This window comes from Bolinopsis microptera, chromosome 5 (genome assembly GCF_026151205.1).
Source record: "Bolinopsis microptera isolate Bmic1 chromosome 5, MBARI_Bmic_1.0, whole genome shotgun sequence".
In the NCBI taxonomy this organism is placed as follows: domain Eukaryota; kingdom Metazoa; phylum Ctenophora; class Tentaculata; order Lobata; family Bolinopsidae; genus Bolinopsis; species Bolinopsis microptera.
The window spans coordinates 14,693,765-14,709,026 of NC_087076.1; the positions used below are offsets into that span (position 1 = coordinate 14,693,765).

Below are 15,262 nucleotides of genomic sequence, written 5' to 3' on the forward strand. Positions count from 1 at the left end.
TGTGATCCCCCCGCCCCCCCCCCCCCCCCCCCCTCAGTGAGCACATTCCATTTTCGTGTTAGAACCAATACAACTGATGGAGCTAGACTCGATACATCTGCAGTGAACTACAGTTAGCAAGGAACGAAAAGGAGAAAGGATCAAGATTGAGTGCAGGAGACGGAAAAAAGATCATTTCAACCTCTTGTCTTCTTGACTACAAAAATGGACATTCCAGACAGTAGTACTTGCCATTTAATCGAGGATTGGTCTGTAGATTTACTGGGGGGCGGGGGGCCAAGTGGATATTTGTAGATATTTGTAGATTAATGTAGAATGGATAATCCACGAAAAAAGTGGATGACATTCTACAAATTTATACATTTATCTCCAAAAATTCAGTAGAATTTCTGGGCACATATTTGAGATCACATTTTTTGTAGATAAATGTAGATATTTGTAGATTATTGTCAATGGATAGTTCACGAAAATTCTACAAATTCTACAAATTTATACATTTATCTCCAAAAATTCAGTAGAATTTCTGGGCAAATATTTGAGATATACATTTTTTGTAGATAAATGTAGATATTTGTAGATTATTGTAATGGATAATTCACGAAAAAAGTGGATGACATTATCCAAATATCTACAAATATCCACTTGGCTCCCCCCCCCCTTTACTGTATAAAATTCTCACTAAGATGAACCTGTGGCATTATAATCCAAATTAACAGTAGGGGAGAGATAAAATGAATAATAAGATAACAGTAGTAATATTTTTACAATCTTTAAAAATGTACATTATGTATCATTCAAAATAATTGATATAAATAGAGCGGTCACGCAGTGACCTTTTCAGGTAAACTTGAAAACATCGTGCTATTTCTGCTATAATAATAAGATAACAGTAGTAATATTTTTTCAATCTTTAAAAATTTACATTATGTATCATTCAAAATAATTGATATACATTATTTTTGTTGGGGACTGGCCCGTGGTACCAGCCAATGTTTACTCAAAAAAGTATATATAATATCAATGGTAATAAGAAATTCATCCCTGTGGGGCACATGCATAAATATAAAATGTAAAGGAAATCTCAAACTATTCAATTTAGAATCTAAAGAGAAGAATCTAATAAATTATAAAACATAACTACATAAAAATGGAGCGATCATGCAGTGACCTTTTCAGGTAAACTTGAAAACATCGTGCAATTTCTGTTATGGCAAATATGATGAATTGACTAAAAGATATCATAAAATCTGTAAAAATAAAGCTGCAATAAATTATAAAACATAACTACATAAAATTTTCAATCTTACAAAATACATTAAGCCGTGAAAAAAAAAGTTCATGCAAATTTGAGTGATTCAGTTACAATTAGTGTTCAAATTGTTCAACCATGAGAGTTTCCGAATAGCCTAATAAATCAAACTGAACAATACCATGGTGAGATAAAGTAAAAAGTCAACATGTTCTGATCCCGCAGCACTACATGAACCAGCATCTCCAAAACATCCTAGGCACACATCAAAACCCAGAGTAATGATTTTGAGCTTTAAGTTGACACAACTGCTTAGAGTTTCATTTACCCGTGAATACTTGGTGAAGAAGAGACAAATCCCAACCAGGGGACCTATTTTAGGAATGGGAACTGTTACACAAATATCTTCTTTGAAATCCAATAAGTGTCCACTCATTTTCACATCACCATTCCATGTAAGGTAAAACTTTATGTCTGTCCCATCATCTTTGTAAGTCATGTTTAGGCAAATATGATCATCATGCTCTTTTATTTCTGGTATCTTGCCTAATTTTCCACAGCATTGTGAACCGTTTGCATAATCATGACATCCAGGGTCCTCAACTTTGACAACAGTATAATCTCCATCCAAAGTTTCATTGCTTATGAAAGTGCTGTTGTCAAGTATGCTAATAAGTCCTTTCACAGCATCGATATCCAAGTTTGGTAGAGTACCATTACTTCTACTTTCAGACGTGTCTGTTCCTGCCATCGAGACATTAACCATCACCAGGAGGCAGAGTAGCTCAAGCAGGGGGAGTAGGGGAGACATAAGGCATTTACAGGATTCTACCTGTCAGCACCTGTCAACACGATAAAGTATGATAAGATTCAAGAAAACATCGAAAGAATAACTGAATAGAGGCAAAGGGAGTTTTAAAATGTAACAATAACACTATACTAAAACTCTTCACATAACCATGATTCTTTGAGGGCGCTACTGCAAGCGCGAGGGCTTTAGTTAGAGCAACTTTAGTTAGAGCAACTAAAACTCCAAAGATTTTCTTGGTAAAGAATGGTATAAAAAGTATCCAAACAATATACACATAATATCACAAAAAAGGGGGGACCCCCAACCCATGTGGCTGAAACACCCCACAGCAAGTAGACCAAAGTGTATCAACTACCCGCCGAGGCGTTGGGTTGGGAGTCTCCCCTGGGATCATTTCGTCCGTAAAATTTTACACAATATAAAAACTACATAATATCACAATGACCCTATATAAAATAAAACCTTTAAAAATGCAATATATTCACCGATTAAAATATTGGCAGAAACGTTTCAAATCAAACGTATCAATTTATTTTTTAATTATTCAAACTATATACACACATAATATACTAGTGTAACCTGGCCTTCGGATTTCACTGCTGCAGTTAAAAAGGGTAGGAGTAATTACCCGCTGATTCAAAACCCGCATCAGGTGAGCAATTCTATTCGGAGTTCCCTCACGTATCCAATAGTATCTTAAACAATAATCACTTAATCAGTTCTTTCTCGTGGATAAGTCATTATTAGGCACCACGTGGATAAGTCATTAATAGGCACCACATTCCATAATCACAAGGTCCGAATACCGACTATTACACTTCATCACTCTCGTCTTGAACCGCTTTCCATTTTTATTTAAATCGTTTTAAAAATTAACCCTTGTGAACTCCGCGCCACACAAATCAAAATCTTGGTAAAGTGTAAAGATTGACCAAATTTGCTTCAGCGCTCGATTTTTGTACTATGGTGTTAATTTACGAAAATATGCGCGGCGCACATAAAATTTTCCTTACACTTTAAACTCTTTTTACCATAATTGCATCATATAAATCAAACAATTTTTATTTTTATGAGATATATGATGTATTATGTTCATAAAATGACGTTGGATCAAAGTACTAAAAATTGATAGCGCGCAAAAATATCAAATTTTAAAAATTAAAAGAATTTAGTAAATTTTAACATTATTACGCACATAGGTCCAAATTATTTGTGGCTAATGCTTTTAAACTATCTTTGTGCAAATTTGATTGATAAGCTAACAAAATTAACTTACTCAAAATTAGAAACATTGTTTTATAGCCTAATTTATCTTGTCATACGTTGTATGACCCGCCGCGCACGAGTGCTACCCTATCAAGTGGTTTTGTTTCATAATACTCATTTTACTAAGTTTTATTTCATTAAGGATCTTTTTGCATATTTTTGCTCTTGGAAAGGTTTACAGCAACTAAATTGGCGTATTAATTTGGAACCAACTAACGAGGAAATCTGGATGATAATTAATCACTCTACACTCGACTGTCGCGTGACTTTTTCAACCCGTTCTCTAGCTGGTCCTAAACGACTATTCGAAACCCTAACCCTCTTATCTGATCCTAACCCTAACCCTAACCCAATCCTTAACAAAAGCATATGCTGAAACCCTAACCCTAACGAGAAATTAGACTAACTTCCTTATACGGTCATATCACGTGATCGAGACAGTTTTTCGCTTATATCTCGTCAGGGGAGCATTTTAAACCTATGTCATGGGGGGTGATTCGGAATCAGCGTCCGAAAATACATCGATTGAAGTTGGTTTCAACTGTCGGGGGCCCTTTTAGAACAATCTCGAAGATCGACTGTAGAGTGATTTAGTACGCTCGAGGAAATCTCAGAGCTTATGAGAACACTCTGTTTTTAAACAGTGATTTCTCTCCGTGGAGACAGAGGTGCGAGAAAAAACATTGTTAATATAAACAGTCTAGATCTTAACTTGGAGCCACAAGGCCAAGGGTAATTTTTGAGTGCTTAGGGAATTTTGTATATTCTTAAAGGTTTGATTTTATATAGGGTCATTGCTATATTATGTGTATATTGTTTGAATAATTTAAAAAACTCATACTGCTAATTGGCACATGAAAAAAAGTTTTTAAACAGTTTCTGACTCTCTATTGTTGCATATAGAAATATATTTATGTATAAGCTGAAGTTACTTTGGTGTGTACTATACATTTTTTTCTATATCCTGTCATCACTCCTGGAGTAATGGATATTATATGTTTATTTCAATAAACATAATAATCAAAAATTTAGAATAGAATCTTGTCTTCTTTTCAGCTCACTCTTCTGAAACCTCTTCCTCTACATTCTCAACTTCATCATCAACTTCCTCATCTTCATCATCAACATCATTACCCCTGTCTTCATCGCTGGTGGTGTGTGCGAGATTTAGGTCCAGTTCGTCAACAGGTATTGCTTTCTCATAATACCGTCCTCTGTGTCCTCTCACTGCAATCAAAACTGTTTTAAGTAGCTCAAATCGCAAACGACGTCTTAGATTTGCCATGATGAGGCTTTTGTCCTGGCTGGTCTTGGCTGCCAGAAGTGTTGCCACTCGTTTAAGGAACATGGTAGCCTGTGGGCCCATCATCCAGAATGGTACCAGGGCGAAGGCTTTCTCCAGTGCATGGCTGGAGTGTGGGCTCTACAACAACCTCATTACAGATTTTTTCAAGAATGCTTGCAATGGTGTCTCTCAGTCGGTTCTGTCTGCTGTTGACAAAGCCTCCTTTCTTGCAAATGAGAACGTGGTTGTAGGTGTTATCTTTGCCACAAATGCATTTCTTGGCTATGTTGGCAATGGGTAGAGCATATCTCAGTGCTATAGCGTCTTTAAACCCTTGCTTGTTCAAGACAAATCCGTACTTCTCATAAGGTAGTCCGGTCAGTCAGCTTGATGCACCTTTTTCACATGCATGTGGGATCTTCTCACTGATCAAAGGTGGTAGATCGTTCATCAGCTGGTTTTTGAGAGATTCATGTCTCTTTGCATTTGACAGGCTAATAGCAATCTTGACCGCTTTCCCAGCCTCTCTGTTGGTATTGAGAGTGGTGTGTTGCTTCAGAATGTGTTCTGTTAGCTGCTGGTTAGCCATGAGTGAGTTCTTGTACCTGCTTCTCCATTTTACCGTGAAGCCTAATTTCTAGTTGTTATAAATACAATGAAAGTGCATGTTTACTAATCTTAATCTACTTAACAACTCAATAGTCCAAGTCACCATACCCGTGTATATTCCTTGGTAATAGAATAACTTTAAAGTTTTTCAAATTGTTGCTATAATTGATTTAAATAAAAATTTGTTGTTTTCTTGAAAATTTGTTGTTTTCTTGAGTAATAATTGACGTAAACATGTGCTCCAATCACATCTAGCAAGTTACTATTTGTTTGCATTATATATGTTTACACTAGCATATATTATGATAGAGATATAAATTTTATTATTGATTCAATCTTCAACACCGCTAAAAAACAAATATCCCATCAATGGAGCAGTCGCCAAAACAAAGCTCAAAGTTAATTTACCTTCGTACTTCGTTTTGGAGACTGTAGAATGTAGATTAACGATTGATGATTAGACGAGAAGTGGCCCTGCGATTCTGAATCTTGCAATTTACAGTGACAGTGTACTGTAAATTTATCAATTATAAATGTATCCAAAGTATAAGAGGGCCACCAGCACTGGAGGAAAAACCCCCTGAGGTGTCTAAACTAAGCTATTTATCTAACTGCTTAAATCGCTCATGGGTCATAGCATAATTTATTTAGTTTCCAAGTTTTTTCCTATTTGAAAGGGAAACTGGGAGCATTATTTTGTTAGATGCAAGGACAAAATTTTCGTTTAAATGGACAGATAATCTGGCCCTCGACTTAAAACACAAGAATTATCTGTCCTGGACTTGTTTGTAATAGTGACTATTTACAATTTTTTCCATATTTGCTGTTACGGATTATATGAATAACCCACTTTGGGTAGTTCTAAATAGTTGTGCTTTTTAACACGAGAATTTTTTAAGGTATCTATACTGGGTGGCACTATATGTTGGGTGGCGGGTTTCACTGCATTCTAATATATAGCCAATCTATTTTTCGAAATTTCACCAATGCGAATGAATGACAAATGAGGTTTAAAATGGACAACTTGCCTTTCCTGTCAGTTGAACCTTTCTTGTAGTTAAGAAAATTGACAATTACATAATTTGTAATCTCCTATAGATATCGATGAAAGATGTTTCGTGTACTACAAAGGGTTAATCAGCAATGTCTCGTTTCTGCTACAGGTAAGAATCTGATTTATATATTCTAACTAGTAACTACCTATTATATGTTAGGTACCGACTACTGATCAAATTTAAAAAATTCAACGAATCGAAAATAACATAACAATTCTCTTTGTTATTTTTCATACCTTTTCTTCAGGAACGAATCTGTCAAAAAGAGCCATGGGAAACTATTGTGAGTATTTTTGATAGTAAAAAGTTGTAAATAACTGAAAATCCCGAACTTGATTCATTACGTTTTACTTTAAAATAAAAAAATGCTATGTTACACTCACTTTAAACCTGTATTTTTTATAACAAAGGTCATATAACTCAGATCCAGCAAACTACCACGATTCTGAAGTACCAGAGGAAGCTAAGACACTTGCTCATGTTTCAGAGCAGAACTTTACTACCATTTTTGGATTGGAAATGATGAGAGGTCTGAGATTTTAACAGTTTTTCTGACAATGTTAAGCAAGAAGCATGTTGAATATTGATAATGGTGCAGTGTTGATAATGGTGTTTAATTAATGATTCTGTAAGTACTGTTATCATCTAGTACTGATTGATGACAATATTTTCAATAAATTTAAAACTAATCAACTATTTACATGAACTTTGTTACAGGTACTGCAGTTCTATTCAGTTACTTTTTCCGTGAGCCTGTAACGATATCGTACCCGTGGGAGAAGGGTCCACTTAGCCCCCGATTTAGAGGAGAACACGCCCTCAGACGATACCCTAATGGAGAGGTAAGGTCTTGTTTAGTTGTATTTAAATGAGTCAATTGGATCGATTTTCATGCATAAAATCCATTTCAAGATTATAAATTACAATCGTCAATTTTTAGGAGAGATGCATTGCCTGCAAACTGTGTGAAGCTATCTGTCCAGCACAAGCAATCACAATCGAAGCGGAAGAGAGAGAAGATGGGAGTCGTCGTACTACTCGCTACGACATTGACATGACCAAGTGCATTTTCTGTGGCTTTTGTCAGGAAGCATGTCCTGTTGATGCTATTGTGGAGGTTTGTCTTAGGAATTGTTTCTTTTTCTGTGAAGTGAACAGTATAAGTAGTACTGGTTTTCATCCTGTCCTCTTGTTGCTTATTTTCGTGCACTTTTACACATTACATTTTACAGGGCCCAAACTTTGAGTACGCCACGAGAACACACGAAGAGCTCCTTTACAACAAAGAGAAACTATTGAATAACGGAGATCGGTGGGAGGTAGAAATCGCTGCAAACATTGACGCAGACTATTTGTACAGATAGACTTGTGCGGAACGTGATGTTTGAACTGAGTTAACTCTGCGACATGAAACTTAAGACACTCTCAAACAATAACATAAAAGGGACAGGAGGACTGAGAAGTTGTTCGTTAGTTTAAGCTTACACGTTATACTGTTTTGTATTTTGGCACTCTTAATTTATTGTATGTCCCTTGGAGTATCACCTTAGGAGTTAAAAGGACCTTTAGAACACTGTTTGTCGGACATTTTCTGCTCACTTGCACTCCGTGACCAACCCTCTGTATATTGGATCTCATATTATTATCTCTAACCAGCAACCATACAAATCGAGACTAGAATAATGTAATGACTGTCCCTCAGTTTGATGATAATTTAGTAGTGAAAGGTGTTGCCCGTTACTTAGCTAGTGATCCTCATTATTTGATAAACACTATCGTTTACGATATGTATATTTTATATGATTTTTGGAAATTAAGTATGGACTCATAATTTTGTTTAACTGAATCCTTATATATGATCCTAAGATTAAATGGTTAATTTACCAATTTACCAATATCTTGATTCTTGAACGGTGGTATTATATTGTATATTGTATATATATAATATTAAGCTCTATCCGGTAGAAATTAGTAGCTCAAATGTTCTCCGTAGCTAAATGTTCAGCCATCTCTGTAGGTATTTAGAGAAACAGTAATTTCTAGTACTTAATTTGCGATATTGCCAGTCGCCAGGACTGTTTACTTACCGATATATCAATAATTAACATGACCAACCTCAGTTGTAGCAGTTTGTAAAATGGACGGGGAGGAAAACATAATGAACCCGCCTAACAAGAAAAGGAAAATGAAGAAGAACAGAGAAACGAAAGTGGAGCTTAAATTTGATGATAAAGATCGCACCGAATACTTGACAGGGTTTAGAAGAAGGAAAAGCCAAAGGAAAGAAAAAGCTAAACAGGACAATGAGAGATTACTGAAAGAGGCCAGGGATCGGATAAAGAGGAAAGCAAGGGAAGAGAAAAAAAAGAAACTGGAGGAAATAATGGAGAGTTTTGATAAAATCAGTAAAGAAAACAAAGACGGTCTTACGGAGTATGAGATGGAGCCACAAGTGTTTGAGGATGAAAGCACAACTGTTACGGTTGCAGCGATAGAGTTAACTTCTTGAGAGAGAATGAAATATTGGCACTACGCTCTTTGGCCAAGGCAGAGATTAAGAAATCCCAGAAATGCATTTTTATCGATCATAATTGATGACTAGATTTGTCATCGTGATTGATGGCTCTTTTAAATATTTGGGAACAGAGTATTTAAGTTTGAAGGCATTTTTCTGCGAGTATGTTATTATTTGATGACTCAAACTATTTTGAACTACTCTTAATTTATTATTTTAACAATCATCGTCTATTTTGCTTCCAAGTAAAATTTTGAACCACACATGTTGATCGTTCTTTACATTTTTCTAGTGATATTAAAGAAATTTCATCAGTGACATCACCTTTGAGATCACACAGCCACGATAAAATTAAAGTTTTAAATTAACAATTCTCAGTGATGGCTACAGTTATTAAAGGAACGGCAGTAGCCAAGAAATTGAGACAAGGTCTGAAAGCGGATATTCTGGAAATCAGGAAGGAGCAGCCAGAATTTACACCTGGACTAACAGTCGTCCAGGTACAACACAGCAGAACATAAATATTTAGATTTGGGAATAAGATTTAGGAAGCCCATTGTCTGAGATTTAAAAATTTCGCACATAATTTAGGTATTCCCACTATTCCCACCTTAGTTTTTGTAATATAAACAGATCATTCTCTTGTAACAGGTAGGTGACAGGCCCGACAGTAACGTCTATATAGGAGCTAAAGTTAAAGCTTGCGCGGAGATTGGAATACACGGTGTTCACCTGAAGCTGCCCCCTACCACCACCCAACAGGAACTCATTGATAATATTGAGAGACTCAACCAGGATCCTACAGTTCACGGCATCATTCTACAGGTTTCTTGTTATTTGTGAGATTGTGTCTGTTCATCTGAAGGTTGTCTCATTTGGGGCTTTTTTGAGTTATTTTTTATCACACTCAACTACCACTAGATTACCACCAGGTATCACTAGATTACTGCTAGATTACCACTAGATTACCACTAGATAACCACTATATTACCACCAAATTACCACCAGGTACCACTCGATTGCAATACTGGTATAGACGAGACTCTCTGTACTAACGTACTCTCTCCTTCTAAAGATGTGGATGGTTTGACCGATGTAAACGCGGGTCGACTATCTCGTGGTGATCTCAAAAGGTGTTTCACCCCCTGTACCCCTACCGGTAATAATTTCATAAATACATCAGGTACCTCTCTGATCGTCTTAACTCGTTTGAGGCAGGTCTTAAGATTGCTTATAATAATAGTGCTCTAGAATCTATTAAACGTAAGGACTAAGGTCAGTCTAGTTATTGTAAAATATTTTCCCTATTTTTCACAGTCCATTTGCCATATTGCTCGTTACTAAGACTTTTTCTCAGGATGTATGGTGCTAATTGAAGAAGCAGGAGTAGATGTGAAGGGTAAGAATGTGTGTGTAGTTGGGAGAAGTAAGATAGTTGGGGCGCCGATGCACGACCTGCTGCTCTGGGCACATGGCACTGTCACAACATGTCACTCCAGGACACCTGACCTCAGTTAGTTTACATTTATTATCTGCTTTATTCGTAAATCACCTGTCACTCCAGGACACCTGACCTCAGTAAGTTTACATTTATTATCTGCTTTATTCGTAAATCACCTTTTAAAGCGTTGTGAAAGTAATTGTAAGTGTTTTAAGTACTTTTTAAGCTGTCAGTCGTCCCAAGACCGGTATGGTATTAACATTCATATATATATATATTATAACTGTGGCTCTGTATTTGTCAGGATACCACATAAACCAGGCAGATATAGTGGTGGTAGCAGCTGGGAAGAAGGAGCTAGTTAAAGGAGAGTGGATTAAACCAGGAGCTGTGGTGATCGACTGTGGTATAAACCCTGAACCTGATGCTACCAAGAAGTCGGGGGTCAAGTTGTGGGGTGACGTGGAGTATCCAGTTGCTAAACAGGTGGGGTTTATATTTTGTTTGAAATATCTGGTCAGCAGTTGAATAATGTTGGCTTTAAATTTGGGTAGTTCACTCAATACTCTATTTTGGTGGTAATATAATTAACTACATGATTTAAGAATTACAATTACAACTATTCTGAAGAAGCAACTGGCAGCGAATATGATGCTTTAATTTCAAAATAAAAATAAATTTCTGATTGCTCATTTTACAATTAATATTCTGGGGAAGCATCAGGCAGCTAATCTTATGCTATAACTCTATAATTGAAGAATAAAAAAGAATCGCTCAAAAACGATCTACTCATATCTTACACATTCCTTGCTCGATGATAATGTGCATAATTTTATGAGAGTTTTAACGAAGCATCACTCACAATATATCTTGTACTGCAGTTCTTTGTCGTATTATCTCATTGTATTGTCTGTCTATTAACACAGTCATCAGAGACACCACAGTCTGTCTTATCCCACTGTTTCTAACGATCAACACAACTGGATTTATCGCCGACGTTAACATTGGCACAAACCCAAATATAATGTCATGTATACTCACGTGCCAGGATGAAATGTAAACAAGAAGAACAAAGAATATGGAGATAACGTAGGGTATGTTCATGAGTAGTATTGTTACACATACTCTCTTGTTCTTCACCCTGTTCTCCGTTTTACCGACTGGCTTTACCAAATAAAGGTAAATGAATGTTGCAAGTGACAAGACAATCCCAACCAAACAGTGAGCAACGTTCAGCCAGATGCAGATGTTAGTGAAAGTGAAATAAAGAGCTCGCTGGGATATGTCCACCTGCTTCAACAGTAGAATTCCAAGATTGTTGGTGGTCATGACTGTTGTGTAGGCAGTGAAGTAAGCCACTACAGTTCGTTTCCTGATCCTGACGAAGGGTGCGGTTACCTTGATGAGTCGAGTAGCTGCGATAAGTGTTGTTCCACACTGAGAGAAACAACCCACCGTGCAAGCAAACACTCTGGCAAACTCAATACTAAAAAGAGAGCCTGAGTAAATGCCCGTACGGAACATGTAGTGAGTGTAGACAAGCGGCGCGAAGAGGTCTGTGAGGAGATCAGATACGGAGAGGCAAGAAAAGAGGAAGATGCAAACTCCAGTTTTACGGGTGGAATAATGGTGGTATGTGAGGACAGGATTCAGGATGGTAGAGATAAGGAAGCACATGACCAAGACACTGCCTAGGGAGTAGTTTACTATCTGATCAGTGGAGGTTGCATGATAAGTGGTGTTGGGAAAGCTCGTCACGCTCGCGCTGTTTGAAGTTGAACCTTTGCTGAACAGTTCCTTGTCCTCCAATGTAACTAGCTTCCAGAATATCAACATCGCTGAAAATTAGTTGAGTCAATAAATATTATATTAATAATATTACAGAACCCTTTCGGAAAATTTCTTACAGTTTGGCCCCAATATGGTGTTCGGGGCGCGGGCGGATGTCAGAAAGTTTAGCTTAACCAAGCTTTTGCAAAGGATATAGTTAGAGTTTAAGGCTCAAGCATTACCAAACCGTAAAAACAAAAACAATAATGCAATCGATGATTGAACTGTTCAATAGAGAAATCCTTGCAAATCACTTAAAAGGTGCCATAAATCTTATTTTAAGAGATCAGGACTACGATGATTTATAAATTGGACTCAAAGTGAATTTCAGTGAGGCCATATTGCGAAATCTCGTAAACTTAGCCTAATTAGTCGGCAATGTGTCAAAAATGTTAACGATAAATCCTCAAAGACATGTCTCCGAGTGGTTATTGATACTTGCCAATTTCATGGAATGACAATATAAAACATCACATTGCTGAGGAAGGCATAGTTAGACTACAAAATGAAACTTTGCAAGAACTATTATAAATTAAAAGCGTACTGGGCGGTTCCCGGCCCCCGGACTGCCTCCACATATTTAAAATGAACGATCAAAGTGGATTACTGGTTACTGGTCGGGGAGTTTTCAGCAAAGTTTCCGACTAATTAAAGGAGGTAATTGACTAGAGCATTGTTTAACTTAACTATAGTTAACTATACTTAACTCATCTATTCTAATATTTGTGAGGGACAGGTGGTCCCTGAAAACTGTTTTACAGCACGTGCTAAGAGTTTTACAGCACGTGCTAAAAATTTTACAGCACGTGCTAAAAGTTTTCATCCAATCTAATAATTCATATGTTCATCTTTTGGGGAAATATCCAATTCTTTGCGTTAAATTTCACCTTAAAGATACATCATTGGTCAATGGTCATAATATAATCGTTCGGTAATTTTTACACCATTATTTCACTGCAGCAATAATTTGCCGCCTCTAATATGCAACAGCTGCAAGATGCGTATTTCCATAATAACCTAAAGATATAACCTAGACAAAGTACAAATATTATATATAACCTAAAAAACAGGAGAAATAATATAAAGTACTTTAATTCAAATTTTAAAAGTGTGCAGTTATCAGGGAATGATGAGCACCTGCAGATTTGATCCTCTCTGTTATGTCGTCAGTGGTGTTGTTAAGTTTTAAGTCATCATTTTGGCGAATTTAATGACACCATTCATAAAGATGATAAAGATAATGTCCAAATAACATTAGTATATATTATATATCCGGATATCGGGATTTTTGACATTAAACAATGGTATTACACTCCAACGTGCATTTCAAGTGATGAGACTAATAACCATTTCACATATATAATATTAATGTATGTTATAAAATTTTATTATAAGATTTTTAAGTTAAATTCCCCAGGTGGCAGGTGCTATAACACCGGTTCCCGGTGGTGTTGGACCTATGACTGTTGCTCTCCTGATGAGGAACACTGTAACCAGTGCCAAAAGAATGCACGGTAAGTACATGGCTGACGTCCGAAATTCCCTAAAATTTAATGTGATGTGTGAATAGAAAAAACAAACTCTGAAGTACTATTTACTAATTAGAACTCTTAAAACAGTTAATCTAATTTTAGGGCATGGAAAGAAATTAGAATTGAGAAATAAAGGAATACTGAGAACATGATCTTTAAATTATATTATATTACATATTATAGTACTTGCTTTTAGTGGGTATATATCTAGAATATTATGCAATGTCTGACTAGAATAAGGTAAACCTGATTTTCCATTTATGTTTGTATTGATCTCAATAGAGTTAACATTATTATGGAAGATTGAACTGCGAAGATGTTAGGTTCTGCTGAAGTAAAGGAGTGTGAATTACACAAAACGAACTCTAATTGTCTCGTACTGAATTTTAAAATGTTTGGATATTCGGATAGGCTGGTGTTGTACTAAAATACTTTTTTATCATTATGGTTATATTTTACTAATGAAGTAAACATTTTACCGAGTAAATTAATATTATGTGCTAGCAAATGATTTAACTGATCATCGCTACTACTATAGCAATTGAAGTACAAATGAAGTACAAATGACCCAAATGTTTGCAGGTGTAACAAGTGTCGGCGGACAAAGAACTTACTCTACAGCTAGTTTCCCTGCCTCTCACCTCGGTGGAGCTGTGAGAGGGTACTCTACTAGTGCTCAACTTGCTAGGACTGGTTTGAGGTGAGTGGGTGAAGGGTGGAGGGTGGAGGGTGGAGGGTGGAGGGTGGAGGGTGGAGGGTGGAGGGTGGAGGGTGGAGGGTGGAGGGTGGAGGGTGGAGGGTGGAGGGTGGAGGGTGGAGGGTGGAGGGTGGAGGATGGAGGGTGGAGGGAGGAGGGTGGAGGGTGGAGGGTGGTGGGTGGACAGTGGTGGGTGGAGGGCCGGGAGATGTCGCTCAAATTCTGATTGAATGTTTACCTTTGCGACATTTATTTGTAATCATATTTTGTGAAATAAAATTCTTGACGGTGGCTTTATTTCAGGCTGATTCAAATGCTGAAGAAGTAAAGCGAAGATATCCATTATTTTTAGCTGGAAGTAAACTACCGTTACATAGCTATATAACATATTATAGTCCTGCGATGAGATTTAAATTATAATAGTGGTAAATGTTTGTGTAGACTATAATTTAAGTTATTAAATATGTTTCAGATCAGTTCGTTTTATTGGTGTTCATATCGTTTTATAGTATCGAGAATATGTATGATTTTTAAAACACATGTACATTTGAGAATTTTTAATTTTTTTATGGGAAACAATTTTCTGCTATACCTCGTTTTCAGATTTTTTAAACGAAAAACTAACTTTTATAGAAATTTTACAAAATATTGCTTTTATATATAACTTATTAACTAGCATAATTACTATACCGATTGGCTTTGATAAAGCAGATGATCTCTTGTTTTATACGGAGTACATGATGTTTGATACGGGTTATTACTGTAGAATGTAGCTGTTATTCGACACTGTTATAATACGTTATCATGTAGTTTTAGTATCACGATGTTTTATTGCACCTGGAAATGTAGTTTAAAAGATTATCTATCTAGAACATATCCTACAATTTGAGACGTATGATTAATTAATCAATTAATTAATTCGACTTTAAATATAACTTGTCACTCACAATATCCTGAATCGTAAACTATATA

At 36.3% G+C, this 15,262-nt stretch overlaps 3 protein-coding genes across 3 annotated transcripts in view; all 3 read left to right on the forward strand.

The window, feature by feature from the left end:
• The window catches only part of LOC134816088 (NADH-ubiquinone oxidoreductase subunit 8-like), a 60,408-nt gene extending 52,305 nt beyond the window's left edge, over positions 1 to 8,103 (forward strand). The window contains exons 2-7 of the mRNA XM_063824827.1: positions 6,317 to 6,383; positions 6,523 to 6,558; positions 6,700 to 6,804; positions 6,993 to 7,117; positions 7,216 to 7,392; positions 7,508 to 8,103. Coding sequence (XP_063680897.1) covers positions 6,332 to 6,383; positions 6,523 to 6,558; positions 6,700 to 6,804; positions 6,993 to 7,117; positions 7,216 to 7,392; positions 7,508 to 7,639 — 627 coding nt within the window. The 5' untranslated portion in view covers positions 6,317 to 6,331 and the 3' untranslated portion in view covers positions 7,640 to 8,103. The remainder of the gene's footprint in view (positions 1 to 6,316; positions 6,384 to 6,522; positions 6,559 to 6,699; positions 6,805 to 6,992; positions 7,118 to 7,215; positions 7,393 to 7,507) is intronic.
• The window catches only part of LOC134816084 (endoplasmic reticulum-Golgi intermediate compartment protein 2-like), an 82,094-nt gene that overhangs the window by 52,297 nt on the left and 14,535 nt on the right, over positions 1 to 15,262 (forward strand). The window lies entirely within an intron of this gene.
• On the forward strand, positions 8,394 to 15,108 carry LOC134816086 (C-1-tetrahydrofolate synthase, cytoplasmic-like). Its single transcript, XM_063824825.1, has 8 exons — positions 8,394 to 9,290; positions 9,442 to 9,615; positions 9,799 to 9,949; positions 10,148 to 10,303; positions 10,536 to 10,717; positions 13,479 to 13,575; positions 14,176 to 14,293; positions 14,594 to 15,108. The coding sequence occupies exons 1-8, from the start codon at positions 9,171 to 9,173 to the stop codon at positions 14,616 to 14,618; spliced, it is 1,023 nt and encodes a 340-aa protein (XP_063680895.1). The 5' UTR covers positions 8,394 to 9,170; the 3' UTR covers positions 14,619 to 15,108.